The 15,711-nt window shown below is 46.7% G+C and overlaps 1 protein-coding gene across 2 annotated transcripts in view; it reads right to left on the bottom strand.

Annotated features, from left to right (window-relative positions):
• The window catches only part of Gria1 (glutamate ionotropic receptor AMPA type subunit 1), a 319,356-nt gene that overhangs the window by 94,183 nt on the left and 209,462 nt on the right, over positions 1 to 15,711 (bottom strand). For both annotated transcript variants that reach the window (XM_057774070.1, XM_057774071.1), the window contains exons 8-10: positions 11,237 to 11,341; positions 2,151 to 2,261; positions 856 to 1,062 (exon numbers count right to left, since the gene is read on the bottom strand). In XM_057774070.1, the coding sequence (XP_057630053.1) occupies positions 856 to 1,062; positions 2,151 to 2,261; positions 11,237 to 11,341 (423 nt within the window). The remainder of the gene's footprint in view (positions 1 to 855; positions 1,063 to 2,150; positions 2,262 to 11,236; positions 11,342 to 15,711) is intronic.

Below are 15,711 nucleotides of genomic sequence, written 5' to 3'. Positions count from 1 at the left end.
CAGTCTCTTCTGGGGACTATGTAATTTAGACTTCTGGATCCTCTGCTCTTGAACTGCTCCTTCCTATTGTCTCTTTGACCCTAGGCCATGTGCAAGGTCTGGGAGCCTTGGCTTCTCACGACTCCCCAGACACTGCAAACACCACTAGCCATTCAGTGCCTGCTCAAGACGGCTTCAATTTATCGATGCTTTTTGCAGTAGCTGCCCAGGGGTTTGCTTTAAGTGTGGTGTACCACACAGATGGCTTGGGCCTGCTCTGAGCACACACTTGAAGAGAATCTGAGGCAGAGTGAGCTACAAAGGAGCAGAGACGAGGTTCTAGAATGGGAAGCCAGGGCAGTTTGAAGGCAAGCCTCACCTGTTCTGGGAGGACAGAAAGAGGACTTGGAAAAGTGTTCTGGAAGGGGCATCAGAGGTGGAGGATGGCAGAGGAAGCTCAAGGGACCAAAGCATGTGGGGATACTGGATGATCAGAAGTTGTAGAAGAGATTACAGGGAAGAGTGAGCTTGGATCCAGATGCATCTAGGCTCGGTGGGAACCACATACAACTCTTAGTAGATTAGTATGAGCTTTGTTATCTGCTCTGAGAGAGCCGATCGATCCTGGAGCTATCTACGCTGTATGCAGCCTGTGCTGGACGATGGTCAACTGAAATGACAGACATTGAGCTAGGTTGAGGGAATTAGGACCAGGGATTTGGATCCCCATGTCTTAAGACAGCAGATGACTTTCTGTTCAGCAGTGGCAGCACTAGTTAATCGGGGAGTCAGTTTATGCATAGAGCCACCGAGCCAGCAAATGCATTCCTTCCTCTGTCCTTCATGATGATCCCTCCCCCTCTCCCCGACACTTACTCCATAGACCAGCTCCCCCACCATGCCGTTCCAGGCCTTTGTGTCGGGGTCCCGGGCTCCATATTTGCCATCACTGACGATCTCGAGTCGGTAGGAGTAGCCCACATGCTTGGCGATCTCCGCAGCTAGCTCCACGCAGTAGCCCTCGTAGCGGTCGTTGCCCTCAAACTGGTTGGCATTCTTTTTGAGCATCACATAAGGATCTTCCTGGTGGAGAAAGGGGACAGAGGGTGTGGCCTATGGGCGTGACTGCAAGTGGGGAGACTTAGACCTGGCAGAGGAGGAAGCTTCCAGTGTTGGTTAGCACTGACGTGTCTTTCTAACCCCTTAATAAGTTTCATAAGTTTCTGTTCCTTACTCAATTATAAACTTATTGGAAAAAGAAAATAAGTTCTGTTAAAAATAAGAATTTTTTTTTTATTTTTTTTTTATTTTTGAGACAGGGTTTCTCCGTAGCTTTTTGGTTCCTGTCCTGGAACTAGCTCTTCTAGACCAGGCTGGCCTCAAACTCACAGAGATCCACCTGCCTCTGCCTCTGGAGTGCTGGCAAAAACAAGAATATTCTATCACAGAAATGCAACAGGGCTTTCCAAATTATGTTCTTTGTGTATTTTTTTTAAATTATTTTATGAGTCGAGTGTTTTGCTTGCACGTATGTCTGTATACTGCATGTGTGCCTTGTGTCAAAGGAGGTCAGAAGAGAATGTTAGACCCCTGGGGAATTGAACTCAGGCCCTCTGCAATGTATTTTTAAAGATATCTCTAAATAGATTTTTAGATTTTTCACAAGTTATTGGACCACAACAGCCTTCTGTGTCCTCTGTGTGTTAATCTACAGGAAAATGTGGCTTCTACTGAAGGAGGCACATGCAGAAACTAGAACAACTTAGGGACACCTTTGTGTTTCATGTATGTGGCAAGTGTCTCAGAAGATCAGATGTGGCTTATCCAAGGATGCTGGGGGAAAGTGGATCTTAGAGATGTTGAGGGAATACAAGAATCAAGGCTTTTCCCAGTCTCTGTGGTTTCATTATTATTACTATTACCATTACTATTACTATCGTTATTGTTGTCTCATGAGACAGTCTCACTATACAGCAGAGGCTGGCCTGGAACTCTTCCCTCCTTCTTAGCTTCCTGAGTGCTGGGCTGACAAGCATGCAAGCAAGCATGGCTGCGACTGACTAGCTTCACCACCTTCTCCATCTATGGCATAGTCTTGGCAGCTAGAGTGGGGTGTGCTTGGGTATGTCTAGCTTGAGCTTCAGGTAAACCCGAAGAAGGAGTATACTCACGAGGATCGTGGTGACGATGTAGGTTCTATTCTGGACGCTGGAGTTGTCCCCTCCAGCCTGAGCATCGGTGGCTGCAGGGACAAACTTATCGTCTTCATTCCAGTAACCGATCTGTTAACGAGAAGAAGGCAAAGGCACGATCTGAGGGGGAATCTTGGAGCTGGGTGTGATGACACAGTGATCGGTGTACCAGAGTCTGGTGTGCTGCAGGCAGAAGCATCAAAGAGGTAAGATGCACCCCAGGTCTCCTCTCCATCCCCAGTGGACCTCACCTGGTGACTAAGCCCAGGTGTTGTCTCTTTTGGAGGACAAAAGTTCAGCTCTTTATTTATCTAATCTGTAAAGGACAATCAAAGTGAGGGCTGAGGAATAGAATTCCCTGCAGCTGTTTTCACAGCCAATCCACACATCCTTAAATATTAACTCTTTATTTCTGTAGTTTGAGCCACTGGATTAAATACTACCCTCATTTTTAGAGTTCCTGCATTTCCCTTTCCAGATTTCACTTCCTGGGAAAATCCACTATCCTCCATTTCCTGCTGGTCTTCTGATTGTTGCAACACCAAGTCATGCTCAAGGTAAACACGATTTGTAAGGACATGGAAAACTTTAAGAAACTTTGCTTGATCAGCAGCTGGTTAAGATACTGGGTTCAAGAAACTTTGGAGCATCAAGAGTTAGCTGGAAACAGGAACCTTTGCAAAAGTGCAGACCAACTGTCCCTAGCAGCTAGCCCCCTGTCACCACCCAGCTTTGTGGTCTAGACAGGAACAAAAAATAACTGTTTGGGGGGATGCTGGGGGGGCATGCACAGAAGCAGAAGTAGCCGCCTAAAGGAGAAAGTGGGTATACAGAAGTAGTCCATACCCTGTACTCAGCAAAACCAACCCCCCTGACCCTGAGTAAACCTGGCTTGTGGTTTTTGCCTATATAATGTCAACCTCAAATGATTAAGGGGTCTCTTCCCTACTGTGCTGTGTCGAGTAGTGGTGAAGCCCCAGCCTGGCTGGAGAGCACGCTGAATAAACCTTGCTTTTGCATTCTGGACTTGACTGGATTCCGATGGTGGTCTCTCGGGGGTCTCAACTTGGGCACAACAGATCAATTTCTAAATATCAGCAGGTTATTAATACTTTGTCCAAGGTCTTTCAGAAAAGTTATTGAATTCCAATTGTGTGCAAGGCTCTGAGCTGAAACACTTCATGGTATGCAACAGGTTGAGAGAGCTGGAGAGATGTTGAGGAGGGGTGCGTCCCCTAAGAACATCACTTGAGAAGACGCGGATCACACAGACTCACAGTCCAGAAGCGCTGAGTGAGTGAGCAGGTGACAGAGGACTTCAGAGAAGTGCAAGGCTGCAGTGGGATGCTGTGTGTGGAAGAGACAATTCCTGGGCTTGCCCAAGCCTCTCGGGTCAAGGAGGATGATAGCCCTGTTGTGGAGGCAGAAGGCTGCTGACATAGGCGAGTTCAGTGGGCTCACCTGGGAGAGCAGTGGGTATGTAGGTCTAAGTGGCAGAGGATATGAAGGCCAGGCCCAAGCAGTGGAGACTGTTCGAAAGGCAACAGGGAATCATGGAAGGGTTGGGACAACAGAATGACCTAGCTAGCATATGCACACACACATATGCACAGCACACAGCACTCACATGTATATACAGTATACACACAGACAAGTGCGTGCATACACACACATACACAGACACACATCTAGACTGCCTATACCTCTTTCTCCTGCTTCTCTTTTCTTTCTCCCCTTCAATACACCTTCCTACTCTCTTCTCTTCCTGTTCTTCCTTCCTCTTTCTCCCTCTCTTCCTCCTTCTTTCCTGTTTCTTTTTCGCTTTCCCCTCTCTCTTCCTCTCCTCCTCCCTCTTTTCTCTCCCTGTCTTTTGTTCTCTTCTCCCTTTCCATCTCCTCCCTCTCTTTCTCCTCATCTTTTCTCATCTCCATCCTCTCTCTCTCCAGGCAGCTAGGTCTGTCATTCTGTGGGATGCAGATACAAATGGATAATGATGGAGAGCTGGCAGTTCACAGGCAGGAGGTGGAGAGCGAGCAGCCCTCTCAGGATCCAGAGCACAGTGCAGAAACAGAGACACCGTGCACAAGGCTGATTTGTGTGGCCCTTCACCTTGATGTATTTCCCTGGACATCGATGGTTTCTTTATGATCTCCAGCCATTCACAATGGCAGCTATACACATGTTCTTGCTTTGGTTCAATGAGTTTTATACCCTCTCATCTGTTCACTTCCTGAGGTGGTGCAGCTGGGCAGTGCCTGCTCTTGGCCTGGGACACTGCCCAGTCATCTACTGCCTGCAGCAGCTATTATCACTGAGGGCTGGAATGAGTTTACTGGTAGTGGATGAGTCTTGCTCTTCTAAATGTTTCTTATGTTTTAATCCCTTCCATTCCCATTAAAACCCCATGACATTTGCCAGTTTTCACTCCTATATGAAGTGTGAGGACACTGTGTTGTGGAGAGGTAACTTCCCCAGGGCCACAGGATAGCTACAGTGGTGCAAGCGCTGGAAGGCTTCCGCCATTGCATGGATTATAGATATATGCTTCTGAACCTGGCTCATTTTTCCCATGGGTTTTGGGGATCAAATTCATGTCTTCACAACAATTGCTCTGTTGATCGATCCCTCTCCTCAGGCCTGAACAAGCTTATTTTTTTCTTAGCTAGTGGTCTCATGGGAAAAGAAGACCTGATCTTGTCAGGGTTGGTAGAGACATCTGGATGCAAAGGCTCTGTGAGCCAGTAGACTTATATGAATATCGGGTTCCACAGCTGGAAGCATAGGAAGATGGCAGAAGTGTCTGAAAAGGCTTTGGAAACGAGAGTTGTAGGCTGGATTACCATATGGCACTTTGGTTCTCTACAGAGAAGGTGTAAGGGCTTTGATTCTATCCGAAAGCAAATCATCGTAAGTAGTTTGGTAAAGATTGGGGCACACTGTTCAGGAGAGGATTTAAGAACATTCTAGCAGGGAGAAGTCTTCTCCTGGGGCCACTTATTATTTTTGATCTCCTATTTTCCATCTGCCTCTAAAGATGCTTTGAAGGTCGGAAATGAGTCCAGATGAGAGAGCGGGTATTCTTAAGTGGATGAAGTTTAAAGAGCAGGTGATCACAGAACTGCGGATTCACTTGATCTCCCCTGCAGCCATCAGGGTGAATTTGTACATGGGAACCCCAGGATCGCCTTTGAAGCACCAGCTCCCAACTTCCCCCAGTGAGGGTCGTCATAACTAGTTGCCTATTGTGGCAGAGATGGCTAGCTGACCCCCAAACAGTCTTGCTTGCCTTTCGTAGTGTAGAGATAGCAGGAAGGGGCTCTCCAATCAGAAGTGCATGCTGTTTTGCATCTCACTGGGAGGAACCCTTGTGTTCTGGTGCATGGAATGCTGAGAGGGTAATGTGCCTCTTTCAGACCAATCTTTCCCAAGTTCCCAGCAGTATTTCCATTTTCTTTCTTCCCCATCTATTTGATAAATGCTGACATCAAGCAAGACCCTAGTGGACAGTGATGTCTTCTTAACATCCAACTCTCAGCCGAGTCCTAGGGCCAAACTTCATTATCTTAACTCACCAGCCTCAACTTTTAAAACTTCTTCCAAACTGGGTTTATCATAGCTTGCTGTAATGTATGTTTCTTTGCTTCTAATGAAGCAGAACACTTAAGTAAACAATGGCAAGAACTAGACATTGACTAAACAAGAGATTGACTTCCCCTGCACTAGAAGAGGTAGGTTTTGGAGCTTAGCCCCCACAGCACTCAGCGTTAGCCAAGCTAGCGCACCTAAAAGATTGAAGTTAATATGCTTTTTGCAACTTTATCTCAGACTATGGCATAGGGATGCCTGTGAGAATGATAGAAAAAGGAATATGCAAGGAACAGAGCAGCATCTCCCACGCCCAAAGGCAAAGCAATAAGCCAGAGAAAAAGAGCAAGCATTGATGCCTGGGGCTCTGTAGACTGAGGTCAGGAGATGTACTGCATTTTTTTTTTTTTTGGAGGTAAGAAGCCAGTGAAAATTTCTAAACAGCGTGATTTCGTTGTATATTTGAAACATGCTCCCCATCTCTTAGGCTGGAAATGTGGGCTTTGTAGTGAGGTGGGGCCACAAACAAGCACCTAATAGGATCCATGGAAGTGAGGACGCTTGTGGCCAGGACAAGGAAGCTTTGATGGACCCTGGGCTGGCCAGTGAAGATGGAGAAATGACGGTTTTGAGGTCATTATCTTAGACTAAAAATAGTTTGTATGTGAACAGTTGGATGCCAGGGACTTAAGACTTCAAGGAGGCAGGTGGAATTGAAAGCCATAAAGTCTACAGGAATGAGAAAATAACGGAGATACTGGTAGGAATTCCGGTCACTGTGATTTTACCCACCCAGTTATGTGTAAGGCCCAAACTGAGTACAAACCCAGGCTAGGGAAGGGAGGATTCAAATCAAATAGGAAGGGGTAGATGTCAGATGCCATTAGTAAGAACTGAAACAGCTAATCACACATAATCAATAGGCAAAGGTGTTGTCTCTCCACTGCTCGTCTCCTGATGTGGGACGCTGTAGCGGAATGCCCTGCAACCCCCTGTGGGTGACCAGTAAGAGAATGTGTGATTCCATCCCAACATGTCAAGATGTTTCATTTCGAAAAGGATCCCTAAGCCCATCCAGAAGTCATACACATAAGTGGGACTTCATAGGACTAGACAACACTAGAGCCAGGGCCAAATCTGCTCTGTGGAGCTTCAAGCTTGTTGGAAGAAAGCCTAGCAAGATAGCATCTCAGTGGGATGTCCAACTGCAGCAGGATTGCCTAGGGAGCGGGCTGGCCCTGAGTCAGCGGGATACAGGTAGGATTGGAGTTTCCCAGAAGCTCTGAACCAGGAAGAGAAACACAGGGCAGCTAAGGCCTTGCAATGTCCCTGAATCTAGCACAAGGTCACTCTTGAAAGCCGTAGGTATTAATTTGCTTGGAGTCTGATTGAGAAGAAGTCCTGAAGGCAGGGATTCAGAGGGATTGACTTTCTGAGAGGCAGATCCCTGTAGACAAAGAACGTGTAAGACCACATTCTAAGAAAGGATTTAGTCACGAGAAAGTGAGTTTCAAAACAGCCTGGTGATCAGAAAACCAGGCAGAGCCATTAGCTCGAGGATTTGAAGGCTGCCCATTTAGTTGTGTGTGTTCCTGTGCGGTGCATACAGAAGTGGTGTAAAGTCTCTGTGGCAGACAGAGAGGAATTTAAAACACGAGCCCATGGATGTGGGTGAATAACCCTGCATTCCCGAGACTGTTTTCCTCAAACTTGTGCTGTGGAAGGGTAGGCACAGTCTCATTCGATCCTTTGAAGTAACCTCCTCCTTTTCTCCCTCCATCCTTCTCCACTCTTTCCCTTTTTCCATCCCTCTTTCTCTCTCTTCTTCTAAGTCGGGGTCTCATGGCATAGACCAGACTACCCTTGAACTGATAGTGATCTTGTCTCAGTGTTCCAAGTCCCAGGATAACCAGCATCCCTTCCCTGCCCCAGAGATGATGTGACTAAGGTCAGGAAGGCTGAATGACATGTTCAAGGTCACATGACCAGTACAGAGTAAATCTGTTATTTAGTTACTGGTTTGCCTGTTCTTAGAACCCCAATTCTTCCCCCATGAAAGTCCAGCAAGCTGGGGAGGAAGCTTTGAACTCATCTCTAGCATTGAGCCTGTCTCTGCTGCAGGAATCTGCATGCCTCCAGGCAGGGCTCCTGTAAAGACTCTCATCTGTACAGGGAGCTGCTTGCTCTGGGAAGTTCTTAATGAAGCCAAGGTCTAGAGAAGACAGAGTCAGGAAGCTCAGAATCACACAAAGGTCCTGTAATCACTGGCAAGGTCACACAAAAGACAGTTTATGTATGAGGAAGGTCTCTGACTCCACTTCCATAATGAACCGTAGTCTGGTCTGGAGATGATCAGTGTGCCTGGAATGAGGGGCTGGTAAAAATACAACCACGTGGAATTTTTCAAGAGTCGTCTAAAATGCCAGAACTGAGAGGAACAGGAGGCTACTCAGCCAAAACCCTCCCACGTAAAGATCCAGACCTAGCTAGGCTTAGCAACTGTCAGATGGCTGACCCACAGCTGGATGGCGTCTGATTCTCATGTCTACTCCTTACCCTGCCCCCTTTCCTCAATGCATTGCTAGTACTAGACAGGAATCTGCCTTCATTTAAACAACTCCCACTACCTGGGGGAGAGGAGCATTCTCATCAGCAGCCTCCCTAGTCTCTTGTTTGTAGCCCAGGCTGATCTTGAACTTCTGTTCACCTGGCCCCACTTTCCCTAGTGCTGAGCTTACAGGCCTGTGCCACCAGACCAGGCACAATCTCCATGTTTTAATGATACAAATGCATGGCTTTGATGCATTGTACAGGCATCAAACTTGTGCCATTGGCAAGTGGTAAAATAGTCACTGTGACGATTCTGAAGTCAGCTCAGGTTCATGGAAACTGGTTTTCTAAGAGCAACCATCTTGACTATTCCGCCCTTTACAAACTGCCTACAGCACCCATATTCCATGGTAAGGCAGGAGTCATGGCTCTTCTGAGGGTCTGAAAGAACTGGACAGGGAAGGAGAAGGAGGTCCTGTGTCTGTCGTCTCTTCCGGGAGCATCAGGATTCTCCTAGTGTACCTTTGAACCCCAGCACTGCCCTGATTGTGTCCCCTGGATCCTTCCAGCCTTGATAAAAGCTGCAAATAAACAGGGGAAAGGGAGTCAGGGCCCCTGAATTTGGTGTCTCTTTAGCTATGGCTCTCTGGGACATTGTGAAGCTTAGGAGCCTTTCTGCCTCAGTTTACCCATGGAGAAATGGATATTTTTCATTTAGGCCGATACTAAACAGACTGGGTATACGCATGCCCTGAAAGAGGTGAGGATGTCGTCTCAGACTGTCCAGATGTGGGTGTGTGCATCTGCTATGTTCCACAGCTGCTGAACACACCACTGAGCTAACCTAGGCATGGCGTGCTCCCATTTCAGAGATGTGGAAGCTGAGGGTTAGGATAATTAAATGCTTTAGGAGAAGAAATTACCTTCTCTAGAAGCAGGACTTGGTAGCATCAAGCTGATAAAACCAAACTCTTGGGGTGGGCAGGCTAATATCGCTTGCCCCGAGAGATGTCCCTATCACATACACGGAGTTTGACCATATTCTAGCAAAAGGGACACACAGCTGAGATGGAGAAAGGAGCTGGGATAATCTGGGTGGGGTCCACCTAGTTTACAAGCCATTTAAAGCAGAGCCTTCCCCAGCTGTGCTAGTGAAACAAAGAGAGAGATGTGGTTTCTGAGCCTGTGTCTAGAGATAATGCTACAGGGATTGGGAAGTGGGAAACCTCTAGAAAAAAGCTGGTAAATAAAAAGAAACCTCCAGAAAAGAACATGATCCTACAAGCACTTTGACTATGTAACCCATCCATGTATGTAATCATAAGGTGAAATATTTGTGTGGCTTGAAGTCCTGGTTTGTAGCAATCTATTACGGCAACTGTGGACAATCTCACAGCCCTAATGAGCCGAGACAGCTAGGGAGTACAGGTGGGTTCTATGGCAGGGTAGGGAGTCTGGGCTTCAGGGACCCAAGAAGGCTGTGTCCTCAGAGCTATCTAGAATCTTCTGCAATGGCACCAATGCTCTGTGTTTGCACTGTCAGGCGTGACACCCAGGAGCCACACATGACTGTGTAGCACCTGACAATTCTTTGATTTTAATTCATTAAAAAATTAAATTTCAATAAATAAATAAATAATAAATTCAATAAATAAATAAATTTCATTAAAAAATAAATTTCACCCTGCGGCCAGGGTGAGGATATGTAACACAACCTTGGAGACACAGAGACCACCATGTCTAAGACACCGTGCTAGCTTCCCAGGGTCCAGGACTAGCATCTAGAACTTCCAAACACCAGACAGTCTTGAGTCATCTCAATGAACCCACGAGGTCAGCATTCTTGTGAACTCTTTCTACCTAGCTCAGAGATCTGCCCAGATCCCAGACAAGTAAATGGAGAAGGCTGGCTTTGGTTCTAGCATCCCCAAGACCCCCAGCTCTTCATCAGCTTCAAAACCTTCTGCAATGCTTTCTTGCTAGCTTACCACAAGGAAGTAGACATGAAGAAGGCTCAGGGCAGGGGAGACAGAGGCTGCCAAGAGACAGAATGCAAGCAGCCAGAAAAGCTGCCTCGAAAGACACCCTTTGCTCTAAGTGCTGAAGGCTGAGGAGGTATCAACCTAACAAAAGACAGCAGAAGGGTAGAGAGCCCATCCTCCCTTGGTAGGGGAAGTGTCCGGGATGGAATGGAGCACATGGATTCAAAGAAGGAAGATTGGCTGGAGTGGCGTGAAGGAAGTGTCAAAGGTCAAAGGTGGAGACATTGACAGTGGCCAAATCACACTGAGTCTTAGAGTTTAAGAGCGAAGGATCTGTACTTCATCTTCAAAGGTCTAATATGAATATTAACGTTATATACACAATGTGTTTTTCACTTTGGCTTCTGTGGAGAAGAGAGCATGGCTGTGAACAGGTGTGGGCAATCAGAAGATGATTAACCTCACCAATAAACATTCTATAATTCTCCAGAATCCTCAGGAATATCACCGGCATGCTATATACATCTATTGCTTTGTATCTTCAGGGTCTTAAGAAAATGAAGCCAAATCTCATTCTATATCCTTGGCGAGTCTCAGACCTACAATTATCCTCCAGTCTCAGGTACTCAAACGTTTGGGTGCCAGGTAAATTTGAGTGTGCCAGGCTCCTTCTTTGTATTTTCAGAGTGTTTTTTCTGTCCCATGAGACTCAGGAACTGTTAGAAAAAATCTGGGAGTTGCATCTCCTTTTTAGAGAGGGAATCAGTTCTCAGAAACAAGACCTGACTCTCTCCAAACCCCAAATGACAAGTGCCAGAGCAGAGCCTAGAAAAGTCTAGAACACACAGCGGCCTGAGTCTCTTCAACGGCATAGGGAAGGTGGGTGTCCAGGACCCTCATTACTGGCCTGAGCCTCCGCTTGGTCGAGTCAGCCAAGGTGGCCCTTACCTTGCGGATCCCGTCATGCTTCATTTCGATCACGTGGAGGGTATAATTGGTCCGGCGCCCTTTCTCGTTAAACTGCACGTTTCCGGTTAAACCTTCGAATCGTACCTGCAAAGAGAGTTAGATGCTGAGCAGGGAAGCTGCCAACTCAGTAGCTTCATTTCATGTTTGTTCCCATGTTGTTTTGTTGCTTGTGCTTGTGTGGTTTTTGGTTTGCTGAAATGATGTCTTAAATAGCTCAATCTTGTTTTAAACTCAGTAAGAACCTGACAAAGATGACCTTGGACTCCTAACCCTTCTGTTGTCTCTACTTCCTTAGTGATGGGATAACAAGCATGTGCCACTGAGGCAGGCAAGCACACAGAATATCTTACTAGCTTGGGAGTCTGCTTGACTGGGCTGGGCACACATCCTCTCTGAGCAATGCACCTAGCAGCCTGTTCGTAACTTAGGACCCCTGTCTGCATCAAGTTCACACTCATCTGGTTTAAGCTATGGAAACAAGTCAATACCCTCAGCAGCCTCTTCCTAATGCCCTGTTTCTGTTCAGACATGTCTTGGAAACACATCCTGTAACCAAGGAAGATGGACCAGTCTTGTCTAGATTGGTTTGGGGGTACATGTGTAGTAAAGCAAACTGTGTTCCTTTGAAGGAACTTTTAGGGGGAATCTCCTATTTACCCTCTTATGCCTACACACTATTGTGTATGTATGTGTGTATGTGTGTACATATATGGTTGAGATCAGGTACACGATGGGAGGGACATCTAAGCCTGTCTTCCAAAATAGAGAACCTCCAAAATGACACTCCTAGTAACCTAACTCTGCCTTCCTCTGAACCCCATAAAAGGAAGACTAAAAGATAAACAGGGACCTCAAGTACCCTCACTGATGATTCTGACAGTGTACCTCTTTCTGATCCATGCTAACACTCTGCCTTAAGGAAAGTGTTCTTGCTACTTTACAGTCTCCGTGAGCTTTTGTTTCCTTCTCAAATAACTCAGCAAGATCCTGGAACCATTCAGTCCACATACCCTATCATGCCCAGCATTTGTTGGTTCTTCTGCTGGAGCAAAACCTCAAAACCCAAAAACGCTACATGTGTTGAAGTTTGGAGGAGGCCACAGGCTGAAATTCCTACCCCATGTTGTGGTTGGCATAAGCACTCCCCCACCTAACTGGGCACAGTCTCTCCTATTGCTTCAGGAAAACACTATCAATCAGCAGAGGGCATGCTAATGGGACATCTTCCCATCACCCTTAGCCAAACGCTCCCTTCACAACCCACCTGCTCAGATGAGCAACTGTAGGTGGAGAAGCCGAGGGACCATGGTGCCACCGCTGGTGAGTCAGAAGAAGATCCCACACTGGAAGCCAGCCTCAGAACTGGTGCATTGGATATGATTGGAAAAGGTGCCTTAATTCCTTTGTGAGTCCAGGCAATCAAATACCTGCATACCTGATGGCCTGGATTTGATGCTAGCTTCCACACTGATAGCCAGGTGACCTTGGGGAATTCACACTTTCTAGTCTGCAGGTTACAAAGTTCCTGCCCCATCTACCTTAAGAGACACAGCTAATGCGCAAGTGTGGTGGAAACCAGAGTGCACCTATGGGTACCTCACATTCAGCCAGAGTGGGCAGGACTTTATAGACATCTCAGAAGGCTCATGCATCATTTCTACTGGATCCCAAAATCTATGGCACGGGAATTGCCAGACTGAACTTGTACGGATTTATACCTTCAAGTACAGATTTCAGATACAGTAGGCAATATGGAACCGAGATCCCATTTCTCTGTAGAGATCGAGTAACCCTTAAGCTGAGGATGAGGGTTATAAAGGAAATAAAGTCATAGTCCTTGATGGTGACCCTATGTCCTCAGATCCTTCTTGCTTATGAGTGCCAAGGTTAGTCTCTCTGACAATACAAGCATTGCTTATATCCCCACCTTCAGTAGCTTGAATAAAAGGCATGCAGAGTTTTCTTTTTCAGACAGCAGTCAGGGAGGATAGCTGGTGTGTGTGTGTGTGTGTGTGTGTGTGTGTGTACGTGCCTGCCTGTTCTGAAGCTGACCCTTTCATCCCTTTCTGGTTTGAAGTCTCAGTAGGGAGGCCATGACAGGCCCCAAACACTGAGCAAATTATACAAGCTCTTTGCGCTCTCATTGACAAGCTGGAGATATCACCACTCCTGGAAACGTCTGAACCATCCTTGCTTGGCAGAAAGAAGACAGAGCATGGATGCTGCCACAAAGAATGCTAGAGAGGAGTCAGTGACTTCACTTTCTTCTCCCCTTGGTCACTGTGGTGTTTCAATAGGAAATGTTCCTCATAGGCTTGTGTATTTGAATACTTGGCCTCCAGTTGCTGGCACTTTTTGTGGAGGTGTGGGTGGTACAGTCTTGCTGGAGAAAGCATGCCACTGGGAGCGCATGCATGCCTCTCGGTCACGATGGACTCATCCTTCTGGCACTGGAAGCCCACATAAAGTCTTCCTTCCGCAAGTGCTGTGTATTATCACAGCAACGGGAAGTAAACTCATACAGCCACCCTGGTCCATGCTCAGCTCTCCCAGTGGTTCAGGTTCAAGGTGCTTAGCTTGGTTGCTAGGTCTAAGTCCAAGTCATTTATGTAGACAGTGATGAGAAAAATGTTTGGATGACTGTATGGTAGACTATCTTGACCATACAGGAAAAATCATCACTGACGATACAAATAGGTACCTGCTCTTTGGTACTAGTTTCAGATATCAATGAATATTGTGCAATTTTTGATTGCATTTTAACACTCTTGAGACTGACAATAAAGTTTTTTTTGAATGAGAGGGTGGAGCTAGCTACTAGTTGACCACAATTTACCATAAAGATTTTGGAGGACTGAGGACAGATAGACACAGGAAGGAGTATGGTGGGGCTTAGAGAGGGTCTTAGCTCTTTGGATGGAGGAACACAAGAGATAGGAGGTTATTGATCACTCTTCTCTAATCATTCAGGTTCCTACCCCAATATCTGACTCCTGAAATGGAGGAAACAATTGATTATTCTTGGTCTCAGATTCACGGGAGTCAGTAGATTCCTGGAGTAACTGAAGCCCTTAATGTCTTCTTGGGGGAAGCTATATGCTTGGAGGTAAACCACAGTGCCAGAGGATGGGAGGGGACACATAGCAGAGCCACCAGGATGTCAGAACAAGGGGAGGCTGAGTCTGTGCTCCAAACCGTTTGTGACAAAGGGTTGAAGAAGCTTCTAGAAACTCAGCTTTGGAACTACTGACCTCATCCATGATTCTGTACTCTGGGCAGTCAGCCCTCCCAACTGTAGGGTGAGTGAAGTCAGGATGATACAGCTGGTCATCTCTCCTTGCTTCCTCTCCTGGAACTCTGGGAGTTGTCCTTGTCCCTGCCAACTGCCTTCATGAAAGCTGGAAGGTTTGGCTTGGTAAAGGGAATTGGTGCCAGCTCGGAGCTGGCCTCCAACAGGATGCTGAGGTAAATACTTTCCTTCCTGCCCAAGAGCTGTGGTTAATATCTGCTACATTAGGCATGTTAAAAGTAATTATTCAAGATTTCTGTTAAAGCACAATTAGGAGTGCTGTTCTTCCCAGAGTAATTGCTCCAGGTCCAGGGTTCCTTGCCATCAGATTTTTCAGTGGGTGAGAGATTTAGGTTCAGTTTCAAATGGATGGCAAAGGGGCACAGGCAACAGGGAATTTATAGCCAAGGACAGAGGAGGAGCCAGTGATGGAACATTGCTGTGAGGAAACCTAAGGAGTAACGGGGCTTCTTAAAGTCCTGGATAAGTTAAGCTATCAGGATTCCACTGAAGACGGGGCCCTGCTACACATCGCCTGAGGGCTGGTGATGGGTGAGCGGCTGATCCTGAGGCCAGGTTCTGACTGGCTTCACTTAGCACATTCTCTTCTTGAACTGCTTCCCTGAAAAGAACATGGAAGGGCTAGGTAGAGGATAAGGTGTCTCGCTACAGCTTGACAACGGAAGAGTACTTGCCAATTGTCAATTTTATAAGTAATAAATATGGCTCCTACTGTGCTCTGGGGTCACTCAGTGAGGTAGTACACTAGACGCTCAGGGTCCAGGCTCTCTGTCATGCTACATCATAGCTATTGTGGCAATTATTTTCAGGGTTTAACTTCCTAGCATATTAGCCTGCCAGGCAGGTTGTGTAGACTCCAGATGGCACCATTAGCTCCATCTTAGCTAGAGTGGGCTTGGCCCTTTGTACTGTATGACCTTTGTATGACTCAAAGGCTACAGACTCAGGAGCTCTGGAGCAGATCCCTGGGTTCCAAAGCTTGGATGCCATTAGGATTTACCTAGGCGCTAGTGGCAGTTGTCCTCTGATGATGTGACTATCTAGAGGAAAGGAAGGAAAATGGCCGGACAGTGGCTAGGTGAAGGCTCTAGGGGACAATACTGTAGAGTGGAGTCTACTGGGCCCCAGGGTAGGCCTGATGCAT

The sequence above is a fragment of the Chionomys nivalis genome, chromosome 7 (genome assembly GCF_950005125.1).
Source record: "Chionomys nivalis chromosome 7, mChiNiv1.1, whole genome shotgun sequence".
NCBI classification, from domain to species: Eukaryota; Metazoa; Chordata; class Mammalia; order Rodentia; family Cricetidae; genus Chionomys; species Chionomys nivalis.
This window is presented reverse-complemented; position numbering and strand designations above follow the sequence as displayed.